The 21,907-nt window shown below is 50.5% G+C and overlaps 2 protein-coding genes and 1 non-coding gene across 14 annotated transcripts in view; 2 read left to right on the top strand and 1 right to left on the bottom strand.

The window, feature by feature from the left end:
- MMS19 (MMS19 homolog, cytosolic iron-sulfur assembly component) overlaps nt 1-12,015 on the top strand; it is a 34,091-nt gene extending 22,076 nt beyond the window's left edge. For 2 of the 4 annotated variants that reach the window (XM_027960569.3, XM_060404685.1), the window contains 23 exons: nt 1,292-1,378; nt 1,801-1,875; nt 2,286-2,363; nt 3,024-3,162; nt 3,405-3,559; nt 3,817-3,895; nt 4,304-4,429; nt 4,623-4,704; nt 5,015-5,115; nt 5,239-5,388; nt 6,622-6,777; nt 7,820-7,919; nt 8,420-8,522; nt 8,671-8,739; nt 9,079-9,205; nt 9,683-9,783; nt 9,909-9,965; nt 10,113-10,299; nt 10,619-10,701; nt 10,831-10,995; nt 11,078-11,137; nt 11,440-11,540; nt 11,621-12,015. In XM_027960569.3, the coding sequence (XP_027816370.2) occupies nt 1,292-1,378; nt 1,801-1,875; nt 2,286-2,363; nt 3,024-3,162; nt 3,405-3,559; nt 3,817-3,895; nt 4,304-4,429; nt 4,623-4,704; nt 5,015-5,115; nt 5,239-5,388; nt 6,622-6,777; nt 7,820-7,919; nt 8,420-8,522; nt 8,671-8,739; nt 9,079-9,205; nt 9,683-9,783; nt 9,909-9,965; nt 10,113-10,299; nt 10,619-10,701; nt 10,831-10,995; nt 11,078-11,137; nt 11,440-11,540; nt 11,621-11,648 (2,409 nt within the window). In that variant the 3' untranslated portion in view covers nt 11,649-12,015. Of the gene's footprint in view, nt 1-1,291; nt 1,379-1,800; nt 1,876-2,285; nt 2,364-3,023; nt 3,163-3,404; nt 3,560-3,816; nt 3,896-4,303; nt 4,430-4,622; nt 4,705-5,014; nt 5,116-5,238; nt 5,389-6,621; nt 6,778-7,819; nt 7,920-8,419; nt 8,523-8,670; nt 8,740-9,078; nt 9,206-9,682; nt 9,784-9,908; nt 9,966-10,112; nt 10,300-10,618; nt 10,702-10,830; nt 10,996-11,077; nt 11,138-11,439; nt 11,541-11,620 lie in introns of those variants that run through there. The other 2 variants (XM_012102708.5, XM_027960571.3) reach the window with 2 other exon arrangements.
- On the top strand, nt 5,720-5,837 carry LOC114110363 (small nucleolar RNA SNORA28). The gene has a single exon (XR_003586639.1). It is a non-coding gene; the product is annotated as a small nucleolar RNA SNORA28 (small nucleolar RNA).
- A 204-nt stretch (nt 12,016-12,219) lies between the features above and the next one.
- On the bottom strand, nt 12,220-21,781 carry ZDHHC16 (zinc finger DHHC-type palmitoyltransferase 16). 9 transcript variants are annotated; one of them, XM_027960572.2, is made up of 12 exons: nt 21,585-21,781; nt 20,073-20,186; nt 17,466-17,713; nt 17,099-17,293; nt 16,858-16,946; nt 16,436-16,464; nt 15,681-15,814; nt 15,494-15,541; nt 14,577-14,662; nt 13,788-13,911; nt 13,530-13,600; nt 12,220-12,808 (listed from the first exon to the last, which is right to left on the bottom strand). In XM_027960572.2, exons 3-12 carry the CDS (start codon nt 17,706-17,708, stop codon nt 12,694-12,696), a joined length of 1,134 nt encoding a protein of 377 aa, XP_027816373.1. In that variant the 5' UTR covers nt 17,709-17,713; nt 20,073-20,186; nt 21,585-21,781; the 3' UTR covers nt 12,220-12,693. The 9 variants fall into 9 exon arrangements, with proteins under 9 accessions (XP_027816373.1, XP_027816375.1, XP_027816378.1 ...); XM_027960574.2 differs by having other exon boundaries at nt 20,073-20,162; XM_027960577.2 differs by lacking the exon at nt 13,530-13,600.
- Nucleotides 21,782-21,907: the final 126 nt, after the last annotated feature.

Genomic DNA, 21,907 nt, shown 5'->3' with positions numbered 1-21,907 from the left:
TCATACTAAGTAAGACACAAAAAGACAATTATATGTTACCATTTATATGTGGACTCTAAAGAATAATACAAATTAATTCATTTACAAAGCAGAAACAGACTCACAGACATAGGAAAAAAACTCTACAGTTACCAAAGGGTTTTAAAAGAGGTTGGGGAGGAATAAATCAGGAATATAGGATTAACGGGATATATAGGAGTTCAGTCCTAAATATTCATTGCAAGGACTGATGCTGAAGCTGAAACTACTTTGGCCATGTGATGTGAAGAACTGAGTCATTGAAAAAGACCCTGATGCTGGGAAAGATTGAAGGCAGGAGGAGAAGGGGATGACAGAAGATGAGATGGTTGGATGGCATCACCAACTCTATGGACATGAGTTTGAGTAAACTCCAGGAGTTGTTGATGGACAGGGAAGCCTGGCATGCTGCAGTCCTTGGGGTTCCAAAGAGTTGGATACTACTTAGCAACTGAACTGAACAGGATTAACAAATACATGTCACTATATATAAAACAGATAAACAACAAAGGTTTACTGTATAAAACAGGGAACTATATTTAATACATTATAATAACCTATAATGGAAAAGAATCTAAAATATATATGTAAATGTATATAACTGAACCACTTTGCTGTACACCTGAAACTAACACAGTATTATAAGTCAACTGTATACTTCAATTTAAAAAAAATCTGCCTTCTTGATACAGAAATCATCAGTGCTTTTATATTGCCAGGATTACAGCTTTCTATAAGGGTGGAAAAATAGAATTGTCCGTCAAAGGGAGATTATCCAAATAAATTGTGGCTCAACCACACAATGAAATAGTATCAGCCACTAAAACAAATGCTATGAAAGAATAATAACATGAAAAAAATGTACCTAATGTATTAAGTGAAAAAGTAGATGGCAAACCGTATGTTCAAAAGAATCACGGTTTCTAAAGCTATATATATTTTAAAGGGAAAGCGTCTACCAATCACATAGTCATCATACTCTATATACAGAGAAGAAAGTTGCACCAGAAAGTTAAGGGTGCTTATCTCTGAGTGGTGAGATGATAGATCAGATGAAAACTGCATGATCAGATAGAAAATAAAGCCCCAACAGACAGAAATTCCCAAGGAACAACACGAAAGAGCAAGCTGTCTTCCTTCTGGGGCCTTGTACCACTTGTCTGGCAATTTGGCTGTAAATCTCACCCTGTTCTGCAGGGTTGGTAGGTTCGGTCCTGTGTCCAGGCATGGTCTAAAGAGATACACAAGGCCACGCCTCTTCTCCCTTTTGCAGCCACCTAATGATCCCCATGGCATCCAGAGAGAAGATCTCATCCTGAGTCTTCGAGCTGTGCTGGCTTCTACACCACGCTTTGCTGAGGTGGGTCTGGCCAGAGTTAGGGCATGTAGCCTCAGGCCTCAGAAGGGTCTGAAGAAAGAACAGTTAAAGGCATGGAGGAAAAGAAAGATCCAGTATACATTCTAAGGTATGGCATCCTGCAAGTGTCTTCAGACTTCGAAGTAGAAAACTTTACCATCTCTTCATTTAAGATAGTAATCCAGTCCCTATATGGTGCACTGTTTTGAGATTCTTTAGCTTTGCCAGCTAGCCCACTTTTCAGGTCACTAGGAGTCCGGCCATGGCTTGGGAGGGAGATTGGCTTACAGTCACAACTCCTGACTCAGTGCAGCTCGGTGACATAGCACCTACCCCGGGGGCTGATGACAGCGAGGACGTGGTGGGCTGGGTGCGGCTGCAGCGCCAGCCACATCCCGTGCTCGGTTCTTCCTTCTCTCCCACAGTTCCTGCTGCCCCTGCTGATTGAGAAAGTGGACTCCGAGATTCTGAGTGCCAAGCTGGATTCTCTGCAGACTCTGGTGAGTGATTCTTCTGTTTTGAGGACCCAGCTGTCTTTAGACAATTTAGCAATGCTACAGGATTATGGACTGATTCTTAGAGAGCCGGGGAGCTGTTCCCTGGGCGTCAGGAGAGGGATACCCAGGGTCTCAGCCTGTAGGTTGACCTACAGCCCGCAGCTGCGTTTTGCCCTGTTCTGTAGTAACAGAGTGGCAGCTGAGGAAAGGCTGACCAGGGCTCCCTCTTCATGCTTGTTTTCATCAGTTGGGGCGAGATCCTGCTTTTCAGTGATCTGGGTAGGATGGTTATGAAACCCTGCTGGTTTTACTGCTGAGAGCCGCCTCTTTCAGGTGCCATTATGCTGAGGGGGCTGCACGTCCCAGGAAGCCTAAGAGTATAGACTGCCGTTAACCTCTGCTTTCCCTGGCAGAATGCTTGCTGTGCCGTGTACGGACAGAAAGAACTAAAGGACTTCCTTCCCAGCCTCTGGGCTTCTATCCGCAGAGAGGTGAGTGTCACTTAGATAAACTGACTACTCTTAACTCCTAGTTGTCAGGTCAGGCATGAGGGGAGATAACACACCCTGTCCTTTTCCCTCTGTTGCTGTGCCTGGTTATTCAGCAGGAGAGCCAAGGGGCATACTTTAGTTGAATGAAATGGGTAGGGCCAGCTGCTTCCTGATGACATGATCAGTCTCCCATAGTGCCCACTTCCTGTCTTTCCTTGGTAAAGGGCATAGGTCACTCTGAGTAGAGGGGGAGAGGAACAGACTTGGGGAAAGGGATCCCAACAACCACCACTCAAGGTCGGTATTCAGTTTCTCAAAAAGTACGTGGGGACGTCCCTGGCGATCCAGTGATTAGGACTCCATGCTCTCAGTGCAGGGGGCATGGGTTCAGTCCCTCATCGGGAAACATCACCCACATGCTGTGCAGCATAATCAGAATTGAAAAGGAAAAAAAAGAACTATGTGTATCAATATCCTAGCGGTACTAAGGACCTAGTGAGAATGCATCAGTTGAGATGAAATTCATGTGAGGGGTTAATTTCCATTGTTGTGTCCTAAAGGTTCTCACCACCCTCTCCCCAAAAGGAAATAGGCAGCAGGTGGGTAGGGTCTCACCTGGTGCAGGCTCACCTCAGTAGCCATGGGATCCCTCCCTGACAGGTGTTCCAGACGGCAAGTGAGCGGGTAGAGGCCGAGGGCCTGGCGGCCCTCAACTCCCTGACTGCGTGTTTGTCTCGCTCTGTGCTGAGGGCCGATGCTGAGGACCTCCTTGACTCCTTCCTTAGCAACATTCTACAGGGTAATGGGGCATGGCAGCTAGAAAGGGGAGAGCACACAACAGAGGGAAATTCCTTAAGGCCAGTGACCTTTCACGAGTGCCCCCAAGTTCAGTGATTTGCATACTGGAGCCCTGCTTTGAATTGAAAGAAATTTAAGTGATAACTGCTAGTCCTGGGGCTGAGCCTCCAGCTTCTATGACCTGCAGGGGAACCGGGCAGCATTCAGCCTACTCCCCAGGTCTGTGATGTGCTGCCTTTCTAGACTGCAGGCACCATCTGTGTGAACCGGACATGAAACTGGTGTGGCCTAGCGCCAAACTGCTGCAGGCGGCTGCAGGTGCATCTGCCCGGGCCTGCGACCACATCACCAGCAACGTGCTGCCTCTGCTGCTGGAACAGTTCCACAAGCACAGCCAGGTAAGGAGGCAGAATCTCTTTAGGAAGTGATGGGACCCTGGGCTAGCATGGCGCTCTCATAGAGAAAGCTATGTTGTGCTTGGGCCTAGATATAGCAGATCTTGGGTTTTGCTCCCATTAGCTGCTGCTGGTTCCCTTGTTCACTCTCTTCTTCACACTCTTACGTACAACGATAATTCTCCCCACTTCCATAGTAGCAAGACTGAAATCCATTAAAAGGTAGTCTTTGACCCCCATAACCCCTTAAAACGTTACAGAGCAACCAGCGGAGGACAATCCTTGAAATGATCCTGGGTTTCCTGAAGCTGCAGCAGAAATGGAGCTATGAAGACAAGGGTGAGGCTGCCTTCTAGATGTGCTGTCCTGGGGGTGCTGAGCGCTGCAGCCCTGTAAATGAGGGCAGGCCGGGAGTGCTATAGAGAAGGAGCCTAGAACAGCCGACCTGTTGTTCTCAAGTTGTAGCACAAGAGAACACTTAAGAAATGAGCCCTGTTCATTTTTTTTCCTAGTGTACTTCCTGGATATCCAATGGATTAAATTCTTTAAATCTGTCCCAGCAGTTCCCTGGTCCAGTGGTTAGGATTCCATGCTTCCTCTGCAGGGGGCATTGGTTTGATGCCTGGTTGGGGAACTAAGATCCCATGTTCCATGTTGCACAGCCAAAAAAAAAAAATCTGCCCCTAGTTATCTTTGTATCGGTGCTGAATGAGGTTTCCCTCTAACCTGGACTCTGTTTCTCCCTAGATGAAAGACCTCTGAGTGGCTTCAAGGACCAGCTGTGCTCACTGATGTTCATGGCCCTGGCAGACCCCAACACCCAGCTTCAGCTTGTTGGCATTCGCACACTCACAGTGTTGGGTGCTCAGCCAGGTACACTTAAGGGAAAGAGAAAAGATCGGAGCTTTTGGTCCCTTTCCTGTGGTTTTCTGTCTTAAATAAAGAGCAGTCTTTATTCCCTGGTTCTCACAATTCTGTATGATTTGGGATTTCTAATAGGATTTTGGGAAGGATGGTGGTGGCTGCTGGGGAAGAAAGATGAGGTTTATGTCTCCTTCTAATACAGATCTCCTGTCTTCTGGGGATTTGGAGCTAGCAGTGGGTCACCTGTACAGACTGAGCTTCCTGGAGGAGGATTCCCAGAGTTGGTGAGAATATAAGACAGCAAGATAGAGCCAGCTATTCCAGGCCGCTGTGCTCCTGACCCTTGGCTTTCCCAGAGGACATGGAGTCTGTGCTTGGCTCTGGCTGCTAACTGGTTGGAGCGATTGTTGTGGGAATGTTCTCTTTTGGGGGGCATTAAGAAGCCCTGTCCAACTTAGTGGTATAGGTACTCGAATCCTGCTTTTTTAGAAAGGTGGTCTCAGAAGCCCACGCTCCTGAATCTGCCGAATGGGAGGCCTAGGCAAGAGAGCCACGGAGCCAGCTCAGCTAATGCTCACCTGCCCTGTGCCCCAGCAGGGTGGCAGCACTGGAGGCATCAGGAAGCCTGGCCACTCTCTACCCCGTGGCCTTCAGCAGCCACCTAGTGCCCAAGCTTGCTGAGGATCTGTGTTCAGGTACGTGTCTCTGAGCTTCTGTGGCTTGCTCCTTCCCAGGGAAGTTGGTGGGGCGGGGGTGGAGGGGCTTCCTGCATGCTTGCCATCACACAGTGAAATCTGATCTCCTGGGTTGCTTTTCAGAGGAGTCAGATTTGGCTAGAGGGGATGGGCCCACCAGGTGCTCCCAACATCCACGCTGTCTGCAAGCCTTATCAGCTGTATCCACACATCCCAGCATCGTCAAGGAGACGCTGCCTCTTCTGCTGCAGCATCTGTGCCAGATGAACAGAGGTGACTACAGGAAACAGTCACTGAGGAGCTGGGCTGGAGAGGGAGCTGCAGTCAGCTTTGGAGTTGATGTGTCTAAAACAGTGGTTCCAGTGATGGCTCTAGCAAGAATCACATAGGAACTAGAAAAAATGCTGCCTGGCCTCATGCAGTCCAACTGATTCAGTCTCTACGGAGGGATGGGATTTGGGCAACGATTATTAAGAATGCCTCGATGATTTTAGTGTGGAATCCATTGAAAAGTACCACTGTAAGGCTATGCTACTCAAAATAGAGTTCATCAACCAGGAGCATGGGCATGATCTGGGAGCTTATTAGAAAAGCAGACTCATGCAAGCAGCACTCTGTAGCAGATAAAATTGACACAATTTGAGCTTGCTATAGAAAGGAAGTCTAACCTACTCCGGTATTCTCTTCTCTGTGCAACAAGGCATTATGTAGACTTAAACAGCGTTCCAGCTGAAAAAAAAAAAAGAAATGCACAATCTCAGGCCCCACTGGTCAGAATCTGCGTTTTAGCAGGATCTCCCGGTGAGTTGTACACACCCTGGAGTGAGGAGCACTGCTCCTCACAAGCGACAGCAGCTGTGGCTGTTAGGAAACTGTGCATGCCCGCCATGGGCCCTCACTAATTCCCCAAGCTCCCCACTCTGTACTGCCCCGTCCTCTGCGGTTGATCCAGTCAGCAGAGGATGCTCCAGTGCCTGATACACAATAGAAAGAACGCTGGATTCAGAGCATGGCCCGGGTGTGTGACCCTGGGAAAACCACTGCTAATTTATTGAGCTTTCACATCCTCCTCTATAAAATGGGGGAAATGATACTGCTGAGGGGGTTGTTATGAAAACTAAAGGAGGATGTGTGTTTGACCCTTAAAGCAAGTTTGTACAGCACAGACAGATTTCTTTTCACTGGGTAAAAACTATAGTACAGCATGATCGCAGTTGGTTGAGTCCACAGATGCAGAACTGCAGATATGGAAGAACCGCTTCAAGGAGGATTATAACTGACACATATATCTCTGGGTGTGCAAGAGGGTAGCTCCCCTCACCCCCACGCTCTGTATCAGTGCTTCTGTTGCAGAGCTGGCAGGGCAGTTCTCCGCTCCTGGATAAAATGACTTGGCTCTTTATATCAATAAGATACTTATCTTTGATTATTCTTCCTATATCCCATATCTGACAGGCCTGGGAGTGCTTTTAAGAAAACCTTACAGAAAACTTTCTCACCACACAGGGAGTATGACTCCAGGAACCAGTGAAGTTATTGCTGTCTGTCAGAGCCTCCAGCAGGTGGCAGAAAAATGCCAGCGAGACCCCGAGAGCTGCTGGTACTTCCATCAGACAGCTGTCCCCTGCCTGCTTGCCTTGGCTGTGCAGGCTTCCACACCAGGTAACTTTCCCCTTCTCACCCCTCTCTCCTTTCACCCCAGCCTGTGCACTAGTGGTGAACAGCACTGCCACCTGCAGGGTTTCACTGGTATTGCATCTTGTACCAGCAGAGGTGTCTTTTGAATTCTATGTCCACATAATGAGATTTCACTTTAATCAAAAGGTGCCAAGCTGACCTCTGGAAAGAACCAAAATCTACTAGTGTTAGCAACACTCAAAAGCATGCACACTTTCCCCCGCCCCCCTTCAATTGCTGTGTAATTAGATTAGTTAGAATTAGGCTCTGGAGTTTAGCAGACCTAGTTGGGTCTCATAGTCAACTCTACCACTTGCTCACTTACGTGCTTAGTCACTCAATCGTGTCCAACTCTTTGCGACCCCACAAACTGTAGCCTGTCAGGCTCCTCTGTCCATGGGAATTCTCTAGGCAAGAATACTGGAGTGGGTTGCCATGCCCTTCCCCAGGGGATCTTCCCAACCCAGGGATAGAATCCAGGTCTTCCACATTGCAGGTGGAGTCTTTACCGTCTGAGCCACCAGGGAAGCCACCAGCTGCTAACTTAGGTGAAGATATCTAGCCTTTCTAAGCTCTGTTTCCCCACTTGTGCAAAGGAGATGGAGAGTAATACCTATATATCACAGGGTAGTTGGTAAATAAGATTAAATAAGGTAATTTGTAATGTTTAGCAACAGTAACATATGTGTGTATGGTAGCTGCTGTGTAAAAGGAGCCACAAAGATAAGTCCACATTACCTTTAAGTTTTTGAAAAGACTAACAGTTCTGATGTTAGGAATATTCCTATCAGCCAGCCTCGTTTCCCACTGTCGTCTAGTCAGGGGCGATCCTCGGGAACCCCCGTGGCCCGCATCAGACATTCCTGCTTCTGGTGCCGTGCTGGTTCCCAGGGCTACAGCACTGCTAGAGGACAGGTTACAAACTGCTCCTGCTGTGGCGAGAGTCGAGGCCAGAGTCACGAGGGGGACAGGACCTAACCGTGTGAGCCACAGTCATGGCCTGTGCTTGTGTGTTCTGATTTGGCAGAGAAGGAGCACTCAGTTCTGAAAAAAGTCCTGTTGGAGGATGAGGTCTTGGCCACTATGGCGTCGGTCATTGCCACTGCCACCACCCACTTGAGCCCTGAGTGAGTCTAATCATGCATGCGACTTGATCCCGAGGAGGCTAGCATTCTTGGGAAGAAGTAGCAGATGATTTCCTTCTGAGCTGTCCTCTCACCCAGATGTAAATGTGAAGCCGGTTATTTGTTTTGTAAGTCTTACTGGCAAAGAAAGAAGGGCTCTTTTAGCACCATGGACTGTGGATGAGGTTCTGGGGAGCCATGGACTGATGGTTCTTAGCTACAGATAGGTGTGCATAGGAGTCACCTATGAAGCATTTTTGACATATACAGAGTCCTCTTGCTAGATTATAAGCTCCAAGGGAACAGGGATTTGATCTGGCTGGGTCACTGCTATAGCACCAAGGCCTAGGACAGGAATGGTTCCTGGCATATAGTATGTGCTGAGTTAGTGTTTGTTGAAGGTGGGAGTGAGCATGCTCTGGTCCCTGGACTCAGTGAGTCCCGGGAGCCCCAGGGCTGCTGTAGAACCCTGGCTCCTTGGTGACACTAGGTGTACCCCCTAGCTTAGCCGCCCAGAGTGTCGCCCACGTCGTGCCCCTCTTCTTGGACGGCAACATCTCCTTCCTGCCTGAAAACAGCTTCTCTGGCAGATTCCAGCCATTCCAGGTGAGGGTCCGATGCATCAGACCCCGATGGGGAACAGTCTTGGGACATCTGCCCTTCACATCTTTCCGGCAAATCTGGGATGGGTGTCATCAGGGTCACAAGTCTCTTGCTGGTGGGACAGGCTTGATAGGACTCTTCTTCCTTACAGGATGGCTCCTCAGGGCAGAGACGACTGGTCGCACTGCTTATGGCCTTTGTCTGCTCCCTGCCTCGAAACGTAAGTGACCACAACCTTTGGGGAATACCCCACTTTAATCCTGACCAGGGGAGCTGGAGCCCAGGTGACTTCTGGGCTGAAATTCGTCGCAGCTGAGCTGATCTTGTTTTTCCCACTGGAGAATCCACTTCCCCTTCACCCTGGCCCCTGCTGAGCTGATTTTGTTTTTCCCACTGGAGAGCTCACTTCCCCTTCACCCTGGCCCCTGCTGAGCTGATCTTCTGTTTTCCCACTGGAGAGCTCACTTCCCCTTCACCCTGGCCCCTGCTGCCTCTCTGTCCTGGTTGTCCCTTGAGTTAGGTGTCCTCTGGGTCCGTGACACGACCAGGTTTTCCACAGGTGGAAATCCCACAGCTCAACCGACTCATGCGGGAGCTTTTAGAGCTGAGCTGCTGCCAAAGCTGCCCCTTCTCCTCTACGGCAGCCGCCAAGTGCTTCGCAGGACTCCTGAACAAGCACCCTGCAGGTACTGGAGGGAGAATCAACTTCTGATGCAGTCTTGAAGTTTAGTAGTCACTCATTCTCTTTTTAAAAGGAGTTTGCTAATATAATCAGGCTTTCCATGGGACAGCCCTTGGGACAGGAGTCAAGACCAGAGCTGGGCAAAGCTTTATAGAATGGAAGAAGATGAGGGTTTCAACCAGAGTGCTCTGTCTGGTTCCGTCCCTCCTGTTCCCTGCAGGGGGCTATCAGGGCTAATTCTTTATTAGAAGTGGACAGCTGTTTTCGGAAAAAAGACTTTTTATTACAAGCAGACTTTTCTATGCCAGCACCCCAACATTATGAGAATCCCAGGCTCATGATGGTGTCCTAGAGCTAAGTGGGCCAAGTCCACAGCTACAATGACATGGTTCTTTTCTAACGGCTTCTGCATTTAAAGGATTTACAGCCTTTGTTGTCAAAACAGACACACGTGCATCAGCATTTCCTACCTCCTTTTTAGGGCAAGAGCTGGATGAATTTCTGCAGCTGGCTGTGGACAAAGTGGAGGCTGGGCTGAGCTCTGGGCCCTGTCGTAGTCAGGCCTTCACACTGCTTCTCTGGGTAAGGAGTCGGAATGCAGTTTGTTAGAGCAGTTAATCTGCTTAAATAAAATCTCTCCATTGAACCCTGCATGCTTCTCAGGGTTTGGGCATCTTGCCCTGACTTTTCTTTCTCTCTGGTGACAGGTCACAAAGGCCTTAGTGCTTAGATACCATCCTCTCAGTTCCTGCCTTACAGAGCGGGTAAGTCTTCGCTGAACAAGCAGAACCTAGAATCTTAACAGGAACTTCGCTCTTGATCCCCCTTCCTCCCCAAAATGACTACTGTCCTCTTCTTGGTATTTAAGATCCTTCCCCACTGATGCACCTCAAAAGCTCTCTTTCCTCCAGCTCATGGGCCTCCTGAGTGATCCAGAACTAGGCCCGGCAGCCGCTGATGGCTTCTCTCTGCTCATGTCCGACTGCACTGACGTGCTAACTCGTGCTGGCCATGCTGAAGTGCGGATCATGTTCCGCCAGCGGTTCTTCACGGATAACGTGCCTGCTTTGGTCCGGGGCTTCCATGCTGCTCCGCAAGGTGAGGAGAGGTTAGAGGAAGGCCCTCGAATATACAGACCTCTCTTCTGTTCAGCCCACAGTCAGAATTTAGGGCCTGAGTGCTTCTTTAGAGCATAGTAGGCCTCTATCGGAGGGCAGAACATCTAGATTCTTGATCCACTCTTTTCCTTTGACGGGTATACCTTGCCTATTCTGAGCCTGTGGGGCTTTTTTTTTTTGTAAAAAAGAAAAAATAAAAATCTCTGTAGGCTGATGTCCCAGCTTCATCAGAGATTGGAATTGAAATCCCAAGCTCTGTCTGAGCCCAGTTTTCCCCTAAGCTTTTCCATTTTTTGCAGATGTGAAGCCAAACTACCTGAAGGGTCTGTCTCATGTACTTAACAGGCTACCAAAGCCTGTGCTCTTGCCAGAGCTGCCTACGGTAAGCCTTGCCGTCACAGCCTCTAAACAGGGACGAAGCCATTGTCCTCCCCATGCTGGGTCTGGAAAGGGGAGGAGAAGCAGGCTTATCAAAGATGTGGTCACCCTGCCCTTTCCTGTGACCCCTTAGCTGCTCTCCCTACTGCTGGAGGCCCTGTCCTGCCCTGACTCTGTGGTGCAGCTCTCAACCCTCAGCTGCCTTCAGCCTCTTCTACTGGAAGCACCCCAGGTCATGAGTCTTCACGTCGACACCCTCGTCACCAAGTTCCTGACCCTCAGTGCCAGCCCTTCCATGGTGCGTTGAGCCTTGACTGCTCTTCGGCCTGTACGTCTCCCCTTCGTGGGCTTCCCCTCACCTCCTTATGGTTGTGTTCTAGGCGGTCCGGATCGCTGCACTGCAGTGCATGCATGCTCTCACTCGCCTGCCCACCCCCGTGGTGAGTACCACAGGTGTCCCTCTCTGGCCCAGAAACTTCCTGGAAGAGCCAAGGGCACTTTTCTGCCTTAAGCAGGCAGGACTGGCCACCCGGCTGTGCTACTGAGGTATGCACTGTAGAGTACAGATAGGCAAGGATTTCCTGAGTCCCTGAAAATAGAATGGCCAGCCTGCCACACAGCAGGCTGTGCTGACTGTCTGGAGTCAGTACAAGAATAGGAAGACTGTTAGATGTAGAGTCAGAGCAACTTTTTTGGTTACCGTGGTTGAACAAGGCTAAGATGAAGGCCTCTAACTCCACAGTTGCTGCCATACAAACCACAGGTGATCCGGGCCTTAGCCAAACCCCTGGATGACAAGAAGAGACTGGTGCGCAAGGAAGCAGTGTCAGCCAGGGGAGAATGGTGAGTTTCTAGGTCATGGGGAGAGACAGGACTGAAGTGAGCCTCACCGCCAGTGCTGTCAACATTCTTTTTGCCTCCAGGTTTCTGCTGGGGAGCCCTGGCAGCTGAGCCCCCATCCCTGGCCTACACTGGCTGACGGCCTAACCTGAAGTTACTAACCATCGAGCCGCCTTGCCCAGGCAGGGAGACCACTGGCCCGTGACTGCCTTTCCCACAGACACAACACAAATGCCAGGCCTCTGCCGCATGGCTATAAAAGAAATACAGGAATCCTGATTTCTAATGGATTTGGGAAGTAACTGTGTGTGAGACTACTTGTGTTTGAAGAATGATCCTTGGTCTTGGGGCTCTTCCATTTATATGTCAGAAAAAAGGAGCTATGCTGCTGAGGGTGAATGCAGATGTGTGTGGCCCTGAGGACCAGGGAGGGTGGTGTGTGTGTGTACCTGCTGGAGAATAAAGATTTTTTTGGTAACGGGGCTGTCAGTTATTTCCCTCTTCCACTTATGCCTCAGAAGCATCACTGCTTGACCTAGAAGAGAAACGATAGGAATTGTTGAGGACATCCAACCCCTCCAAGTGAGGCACGGGTGGCAGGACCAGAACATCTGCTCACTAGGCCCTGACCCTGATTTCCCCTTCCCCATCCCACAGGAAAGGCAAAGAGTGAAAAGCTACAGTCCTTACAAAATCAAATACCTTTATTTTTGCTCCCTTCAGCAGCACATGAGAAATGGCAGTGACCTCAGCAGCAGGCCTGGTATCTTTGCCCTGTTGAGAAGCCAGAATCTCATCTCTACCATTCAGCTGTTGACGGCAAGTGGAAGAGGTGGTGGCCAACCCCAGTGCTGTAACCTGGAGGAGGTCGGGGTCAACCTGGCAAGGTTGCTAGCTGCCTGATCTCCAGTCTGGGGCTGGAACTTCTGTTTGCCTGAGTAAAGGGACATCAGTCCTCGGATTTCTCCACATCGTGCCTTGCTTCTGCAGCAGCCAGGAGATGAGTCCTTGAGTTGTCCCTGCAGGGCACCTTGGGGGCAGGCCCACTGGCTCTTTTGGCTCAAGGATCCCAAGAAGCTATCCTTGGAGGCCCTTGAGGCAACGCAGGAAGCAGGGTGGTGCTCAAGTTGTGGCTGACACACTCCAGCTTACACACTCACACTGCCATCACAGAGGCTGAGTGAGCAGTCACCCAGGGCGGGGGATCCCAGCTTATTCCATTCCCGTGGGGCAAGTGACTGGAAGGTAACAACACCCGAGTAAGCCAGTGCCTGTAAGAGAAGACAAATACTCCTGAGACCGAGGCGTTCCCAGTCTTCCTCCCTGATCCTCATGCCACAGCAAAGATAGCTCAAGGCAGTCTGAAGCTACCTTGGCATTCATCACAAAAGTAACATAAGTTCCAGTTTAGTCCAAGAAATACACCCTCTGGTGCTTTGAAGGCCTTTAGAGGTTTTGAGCTACAATGGGCACTGCGAGCATAGTAACAGGCAGCAATGATGAGGATAGAAAAGGGAGGAGGGCAGGTACTTAATGGTCACCTATTTATTACTGCCTCGGTAGTTGCAATCTAAAAAATGATTTATCTTTGTCTCTTGGGCTGAGGGAGCTAGCTTCATTTATTGTCTTAGGACCTCTGTCACAAATAACTTCAGTCCCACAAAGCATCTGCTTGAAATCCTACACTGCCATACAAATGGGAGGTCACCGGTGGCCAACAGACCCTAGCTAGAGGTCCCTTCCTGAGAACAGCTTTCAGGATTCTACTGTAGTCATCTGCTGCTGTACCAGTATAGTAGCCATTAGCCACATGTGCCTAATGAAATTGGTGAAAATGAAATTAAAATTCAATCCACTAATACATGAGCCACGTTTCGAGCACTCAGAAGCCCTATGTGACCAGTGGCTCACGTCTTAGGCAACACAGGTGTAGGACGTTCTTCCCGACACAGAAAGTGCAATGGACAGCGCCGAGCTACATGTTTACTTTACCTTCCTGTGTCCACACCCAGGAATACCTTCCAGTTGTCCAAGCAGCCATAGTTGTAATGATTCCTAAAAACCTAGAGCAAAGAAAAACGTTTCTAGGAACCCTTTTCCTTAAACCAATTTTGAGCCTAAATTGGCTAGGCAAGTTCGGGGCTTCAGGCCTGCCCTAGTTGGCCCTGACCATGGGGGAAAAACCAGCTCGTCACAGCAGCAGGTTTGGTTTTCCCACGCGCCCAGCACCCCAGCCCCAGCCCTACTCACTCTGCCCTTGGCCTGCAGCCGCTGACGCTCCTTCCTGTTGATGTGCCTTTCGATGCTCGTCTCACCTCGACTGATGAGCACGGCGTGCCATGCAGTCAGGGCACCCAGGGCCAGTGCCACAGAACTGAGAAGAGAAGGGCAGAGATTGGGGGGCAGCACGGACAGGGTTAGAGGCCATGAGTAGGTCTGAAATTGCACTGAGCAACAGTGACTGGTGAGGGACTTCTGCCTTCTCTCCCAGCTGAGGGGTCCTCAATGAACTTTACTTCACTGCATCTACTGATAAAAACAGCATCCATGAAAAAGCATCTATTTGGGCTAAGAATAAATCATGAGGCAAGAAGAATGGGGAAGTAAGTCTATTACTAATGAAAATGTTATATATTTCCTAAAATACCCATGCTTGGGAGACAAGAAAGGGGAGTAAGCACCAAGGATCAAAGTAAAATGGCACATCAGATTCCAGCTCTACCGTCTCTACTTGCGTATCATGGAACAGATCACCTCACCCCCTCACATCTGCAATTTTCCTCCTCTACAAAATGCATCTGCTCTTATAAGGAGGAGTTGAACTTCCCTTGGCACATACCAAACCCTCAGTGCCAAGTCCTTTGTGTTCCCTCCCCCAGAATGCTGGAGAAAATTAAGCTCTACTCTTGGCCAACCTAAGTGAGACTAAGAACAGCAACAGTTCATACAGGGAGGGGTTCCTGCCTGTGTGGGCTCTGTAAAAGGCTTTCTGAAGCTGCCCCTCCCCGCTTAAACTGTCAAAAATGAGAGTTAAGATACCTGCACAGGAACCAGAGGTAGACAAGACTCTTGTGAGTCACTCTTTCTCGGAAGGAGAAGGTGGGTGGTGGGGTCTGATGGTAAGTCTAGAAAAAGAAAACAGCACAGTCTGGCTCATTGACTCTGCTGGTCTCCACCAGAACCCAGCACCTGCAGGCAGGGAAGTGATCCAGGCCCAGGGGGAGAAGAGAGGGGGTTAAGCCACAGAGGAGTCAGGGCAGCAGCCAGATGGGTGGACCAAGCCGGTGGCATCGTCGTGTGGACATACACTGGGCAGAGCGGGTCTGGACAGGATGGTCAAGCACAGGAGGGACCAACCCCGGGCCTTTAGCTGTGACAACACAAACGGGGCTCCAGGGGAAGCCACTCCACTTCCCAGTTGGAACTGTGTGGCTGTAATCCCCTAGAGAGGGGACCAGATCACACCCAGAATAGAACGGAGGGAGAGAACAGGGAGCCCCACTAGGGACCAAAACGGCAGCAGAGGCACAAGCTCAAGCCGACAGTCTGCTCAGAGCAAGGAGTCCTAAGGCCCGGGGATCCTGATGCAGATGCAGACAGACCAGGAGCAAAGGATCGCCAGACTGGACCGGCCCGGCCTCTGTCCCCTGGAACCCCATCACACAGACTGACATGGACTCCTCACTGCTCAGGCCATCACCAAGGCAGAGCACTTGCTCAGCCCAAAGAAGATGAAATGGGATAGAGAGCCAAAAACTCACATACCAGGGACTCCCAGCTGGTCCCCAGGCCACTTGGCCTACTTGTGGCAGGCAGCCCCCAGAACACCCCTGATCCAGTCTCGACTGGCCTCAGCCCAGTCTCTACAACTCGACTAACAGGTGGGCCCCAGTTGCCTCAGCAACTCTATACCCCTGGCCTGAGCAGGAGGAGGCAGTGGGGTGGGGAGAGCCCACCTGGTTGGCAACCGCCTGTAGTTTGTTCTTGTCGAGCTGTTTCATTTTCTAAGGGGATGGAAAACAGTGCTGGTTACACTCTCAAGCCTCTAGGAGAGGGGGGTGCTACCAGCCCCTTCTTAGGGACAAATTCCACACCCCGGAGTGCTCTCTACTGAGCTGCCCTTTTTCCTAACTATGGGCTCACCTCGATGGCAGCATAAGCCTCCCGGAAAAGGTCCCAGCTTCCATAGCTGCAGTAGACACAGCCCAGAGTCATGAAAAAGCAGAAAGAGAAGAAGTACCGATGGTTATAGTGGCCCACACAGTTGTTTAGCCAGGCTGGTGGGGAAAGGATTAAGGACAAGATCAAACACACAACTTCAGGGGATGTCCTGGTTTCTCTGGTTTATCTGTGGTTCCTCACAATATCATCCAAGCCCAAGGATTCCATCACCAAAGGCAGGAACATATGGGACTTCCCTGAAGTTGAGGTGAAAGGGTTAAAGCTTTTCAAAGCCCTCACGAGTCCCACCAGGAGATCTTGAAAGCTGGAATCCTTCAGTAAAATGAGTCTGCTAATATTCAGACAAACGGGTTTACCAGACATCTGTGTGGGACAGCAGAAAGGGACCGATGGTTCTATCTGGACCCCCACTGGACAACCCACTGAACAAGACCTCTCTTTCCATCCGATAGATGTTAGCCCGAAAGTCTACGAAAGAAAGAACTGTTAGGGAGAGAGGCCTTGCTCCCAGAAGATCCGTCCCAGACAGCACATAAGCCTCCTGTTATTCCCAGGAGATGGTTGGTCCCCACAACTTGCTCTTCTACTAACTTCTCCTGAGCCCAGCGTTCTCTGCAGGGTGAAGCTAGAAGCCTTGGGTCTGTGGCCCTTAAACCTGTGCAGTGCTCTGGAGCTAAAGGAGGAGATTTCAGGCAGAGGAGATAGCAAAAGGATACGGCAGTGATGATCCATCTTCAGCACACACCTGTGAGGAAGGGACACAGGCTCTGTTACGGTGGCCAGGGTTCTTGAGATGTCAGTGCCAATCCTTTCCTACAAGGACCAGCATCCTGCTGAGGCGGAAAGGGCACAGACTTTGAGGACAGCCAGGCCTTGCTTCAAACCCTGCTTCACTGGCTACACGACACTGGACAAGGTAACTCGGGGCTCTTGCCCACCCTGACGCCCCTCTCTGAACCTCACTTTCCCCAAGCGGTGATAATGCATAACTCGCAGGACCATCCTGGGGCCCATGTCCTCAGGACACACGGCCTGGCACATGACAGGGTACCCCGTGAATGTCCAGGCAAATGCCAGGTCTAGGCTTTGCCCTGGGGCTACAGCAAAAGGGCCAGGGCTGGGGTTCCCGAAGACCTACCTATTGCAGATGCTGCAGTGGTGCGTTCGGGCTGGCTTGGGGTTAATGCACTTCTTACAGATGGAGACGGTTGTCATATCATTCCTGCCCTGTGCAGAGGGAGAAAAGCAACGTGACGACTGCAGCAGCACTGGTTTCGCACCTCAAGAACACCAAGGCGCTCTCCCTCCCCATTCCTGGGATTGGCTCCTGGGGCCTGCAGTTCTCTTCCACCCCCATGCCCCTGGAGGGGGGTACCCACCTGGGGTGGGTATCCAGGTGGGGTGGTGATAGCCTGGTAGTAATGGAAGACGATGAGAATCAGATTCCAGTGACTATAGAAGAAATGCCAGCAGAGCCGGGGCACGGAGTAGGTTTGGAGGATGAGGGGCAGGACACACAGGTAGGCGATGGCCACGATGGAGCTGGTCAGCACAATCACCAGCACCACGAACACCTGCCAGCACCGGGGAGGTCAGGAAGATGCCGTGAGAGAGCTCGGCAATGCCCAGAGCAGACTCAGGAGCTTCCCAAGGGTAGGAGGCCAGTGTGGGTCCTGACCCAGGGTAGGTTCGCCAGACGCATGCACTCCCCAAACAACCCTTTTCTTGCCCCTGGGCATCACTCACCACCCCACACCAGCGGATCACGTTGTCCACCAGCCAGTAGATGGGCTCAAAGGCAGCGTCCACAGCGGTGTCACTGCCCCCGAAGGAGTTGTAGAGCAGGGAGCGCAGGCAGACCTTGCCATACCGCCAGCGCTGCACCAGGCCGCGGAGCAGAGGTGGGCGGCGGCGCCTGTAGCCCAGGAGCAGAAGCAGGCGCAGGCAGAGGCGGGCAGGGCCCAGCAGCAGGCTCCACTGGCCCCGCATGGCTCCTAGGAAAGCACAACACCGTGAGGGGCCAGCCTGGATCCTGTCCCTCCCTTCCCCACCAGTGGGCGGCTTGGAGGCAGAGACCTAAGGCTGAGGCCTGCTGGGCCAGTCACCAGCTGGGAAAGAGAGAGGCAGCTCCAAGCTAACACAGGGTCTCTGGAACTGTCTATGTGGACAGACCATTGGAAGAGCCCAACCAATGTGCACAAAGCTATCCGCGTGGCCCTGTGCGCCTGGCCACTGTAGCAGAGGTGTCCGGGGTCTCCTGCCTGCCCTGAGCTGTGCTTAGCTGCTCAGCTGTGTCTGACTCTTTGCGACCCCATGGACGGTAACCCGCCAAGCTCCTCTGTCCGTGGGGATTCTCCAGGCAAGAATACTGGAGTGGTCGCCATGCTCTCCTCCAAGGGATCTTCCCAATCCAGGGATTGAACCCAGGTCTCCTGCATTGCAAGCGGATTCTTTACTGTCTGAGCCACGAGGGAAGCCCCTACCTCCTAACAACTGTCTTCACCAAGAACAGTAGTGAGGGAGTGAGTTCACACCATGTGAATCCTGCACCTAGATCTTCCCTGGTGCTATCCAGGCAAAAGACACTTATCTGTTCTACTGCCATTACCAGCCTGGGGGCATGAGAATCCCTGTCTCCTGTGGGGACAGCTCACCTCCCCCTTGCATGACATAAGATGCTCTGTCTCCAATTCTAGTCCCAGTCCCACTCCAAGCATGAACAAAACAACTCAGGTCCTGAGCAGACCACCACCAAGCAGGAGACATGGCGGTATGGAGGACGGCGGAAGAAGACCACAGGACCCGCCCCCTGCGTATGAGTTTCCCTTGCTCTGTTCTAGCTGGACACTTGAGAGCTTTCTCTGCAGCTGCTGCCCTGGCCCCAGGTGTCCCAACCAGCCTGTCCAGCTCTTTAGTGCTGTGCATGGCTCCTCTGAAAGTGCCTTAACCTCCTCCATGTGATCTTTACCTCAGCTAACAGCCACGGGACGTCAGCTACCCAGGCAATGCCCAGAACAGACCATACGGATTATTTTGATGATATTCTCATCAATTCTGCAGACAAAAGGTCTTATCAGAGAAGAAATTATCTGATTTTCCCCTATGGCTACTTTGTCCTCTGCAACTCCACTGACTTATTTAACAGGCAGCTCAAAGCCCAGCAGAAACTGGAGGAAGCTGCTCCACTGTAGGGATGGTGTCATTTCAGTAACTGGAGCAAGGTACTCTCCTTACTACCCTGATATCCCCACAAGAGGCCTTGCAAAGAAAACTCAATTACCTCCTTCCATAAGCCCTCTGAAGACTTAAGGCAAAAACAAAGCCAGCAGATAAAACCAGCAAGGAGAAGACAGACAATCCAGTAGGGCCCTACTTCTGTAGCAGGATAAAGTAAGTTGGCCATTTCCATCATCTCCGAGCGGCTAAGAGAACAAAGGGACAGTGCAGAAAAGAGGAAAAGGAAAAGCTCAAACTTCCTACCTCCTTCGACTTGGACTTCTATTGTGTGGAATAATGATTTGGCTTGAAGCATGAATCTTCAAATAGTGTACAGCTACAATCTAATGTAACAGTGGAACGAAACATTTTACCCCAAAACAAATCCAAGTTACTTAGGTTATCCACACCATCGTTCACTCCCTTACTACAGCTAATGGAGAGTTTCTATTTACCAAAATATTTTTAACAGCTGCTGCTGCTGCTGCTGCTAAGTCGTTCAGTCGTGTCCGACTCTGTGCGACCCCATAGACGGCAGTCCACCAGGCTCCCCTGTCCTAACAGCTGCTGCTGCTAAGTCGCTTCAGTTGTGTCCGACTCTATGCGACCCCATAGACGGCAGTCCACCAGGCTCCCCTGTCCTAACAGCTGCTGCTGCTAAGTCGCTTCAGTCGTGTCCGATTCTATGCGACCCCATAGACGGCAGTCCACCAGGCTCCCCTGTCCTAACAGCAACAGCATGCAAATAAGATGTGTGCCTCATCTGTAATAAACAAAAATTATATGCCATCTCTCCTGTTTGAAAGAAAAAAAGCCTTCATTTTCTGATTCTCAACTTTTTAGATTGTCTCAGCTACTTGTGGAATTACTGAACTCTACAGGAAATGCCTCAAAGACCAGACTTACCAACTCTTACCTGCCCCATAACTTGACTACTTAGGATTCAGTTCTGCCCTGAAGTAGATCTGTGACCTTGGGCAAAGCACCAAATTCTGTTGGGACTCAGTTTTCTTGTGTTCCCATTAACAAGAGAGTAGGATTAAATACTAAGGCACCTTTCTGCTCTACCCACTTTATGACTACATATACAGTTGGTAAGATACAAATGAAATGTTTATAAAGTGCTTAGCACAATACCTGGATCATGGATGTACTCAATAAATACTTGTTGAATGAACGAACTGGAGGGATGCCAAAGTGGAAAGGCTGGTCAGATGTCCATCTGTCCTACAAATAACAGCAAGGACACTCCTGCCAATGTGATAACACAAAATAAGTGTAAACTGCTATATTCTTCATGATCAATAGAGAGAGAAATGAAAACCACTGGTGGAATCATTGCACTTCAGAGTTAGAAATCATTCTAGAAAACTATCCAACCAGTAATCAACACAAACATGTAAGCTGAAAGCTTGTAGGTACAGAGCTTAAGACCAGATTATGTAAAAGAAGTCTGAGACCAAGGCCCCCTTCCCTTATTTTACTTAATGAGGTTTAGGGGGGTATGGGAATGCCAGGGAAGAAATATGTAGTCCATGGGACCACAAGTGAACATAAGTTTTCATCTCAGGAAACTGAGATAAAGCAGAACTCAAAAAACTGTGTGTTGGGGGTGAAGGGTGGTGATGGAAGTGAACAGGGCAGGAAATAAGAGTTTCCCTATCACTCCAAACAGAGAAGGCAATGGCAACCCACTCCAGTACTCTTGCCTGGAAAATCCCATGGATGGAGGAGCCTGGTAGGCTGCAATCCATGGGGTAGCTAAGAGTCAGACAGACTGAGCAACTTTACTTTCACTTTTCACTTTCCTGCATGGGAGAAGGAAGCGGCAACCCACTCCAGTGTTCTTGCCTGGAGAATCCCAGGGACGCGGGAGCCTGCTAGGCTGCCGTCTATGGGGTCCCACAGAGTCAGACACGACTGAACCAACTTAGCAGCAGCAGCAGCATCACCCCCAACACAAGCCTTGAACACTCTGATCCCTCAGTCCTACCAACATAGTGACACGTGCCACCAGTTCAGAGGGGAGTGTAGGTCACAGCACTCTCCTCTCCCCAAGGCTCTCAGTCACCAACTCTTTCCCAAGGGGAAACTGGACATGGGGGCTATTAGGGGTGGGAGGACACACATAGATTCCAAAGACACCGAAGAGCAGAGGAAACAAAGTCGACATAACTCATTTGAACAAAGATGCTGTTTTCAGGGTGTTTACTGCCTGAAGCAGCAAGTGTCAATCATCAGTAAAAGCAACACTAATTCATGCAGACTTTCCTTCCAGACTAGCACGCTTCCGCAAGATTGGAGACTGCAGTTACAGAAACTGAGGAAACGTTTTATTTCTCAACAAAGAATGATAGACTGAAAGTAAAAAATAACTTGAGTACCCGTTCGGTCTCTATCTTGATTTTAGAGATACTGTACAATTCTAATCCTATCCCTGGGGATGAATTTCCAAATCTGTGAAATGGGCGAGTTGGCTGGGGTGACCTTCCAGCTCCACGCCTCAGGGCTGCCCGGAGGGTGTGTTCCGTCCGGTTCGAGGGCACGGCCGTGCAGAGCAGGAACTCGGGCTCACAAGGCCCGGGAACAGGGCCCGACCCTATTAAAAGCGACAGGACTGGGCAGAAAAGGCCGCAGCTTCGCTCTTACCTGCCGCTGGCCGATTCCTCAATCAGCCAAGTCGAACCCCGCAGCCTCCGCCGCAGCTCACTGCCACCCCCTCCAGCTCGGCGTCCACCGGCCCTGCTCAATCCAACCAACCATGGCCCACCGCCCACAGGTCCAGCCTGCAGACCCGGACCCACCGCCCGCCCATCCTTGTCCACAGGCGCAAGCGCGAGAGTTCCGAAGCCCCGCCCCCGAATTCGTCCCGATGCAACCTGGGAAATGGAGTTTACGTCTTCTGGAAGCGCTTCCGGAGATTACAGATAGAGCACACCAATTAGCGCGTTTCTTACTGCGTAACTGCACCT

This window comes from Ovis aries, chromosome 22 (assembly GCF_016772045.2).
Source record: "Ovis aries strain OAR_USU_Benz2616 breed Rambouillet chromosome 22, ARS-UI_Ramb_v3.0, whole genome shotgun sequence".
NCBI classification, from domain to species: domain Eukaryota; kingdom Metazoa; phylum Chordata; class Mammalia; order Artiodactyla; family Bovidae; genus Ovis; species Ovis aries.
This window is presented reverse-complemented; position numbering and strand designations above follow the sequence as displayed.

What these genes read in the sequence shown, in the direction of transcription:
- ZDHHC16 (XM_027960572.2), bottom strand. Translation starts at nt 17,708, where the DNA reads ATGCGGGGCCAGTGGAGCCTGCTGCTGGGCCCTGCCCGCCTCTGCCTG. An exon ending in AGGCTTATGCTGCCATCGAG is followed by an intron (nt 15,542 to 15,680) that starts GTGAGCCCATAG and finishes CCATCCCCTTAG; the next exon opens with AAAATGAAACAGCTCGACAA. An exon ending in TACCTCTGGTTCCTGTGCAG is followed by an intron (nt 13,912 to 14,576) that starts GTATCTTAACTC and finishes TTCTCTTCTCAG; the next exon opens with TTCTGTGGCACTGGCCCTGG.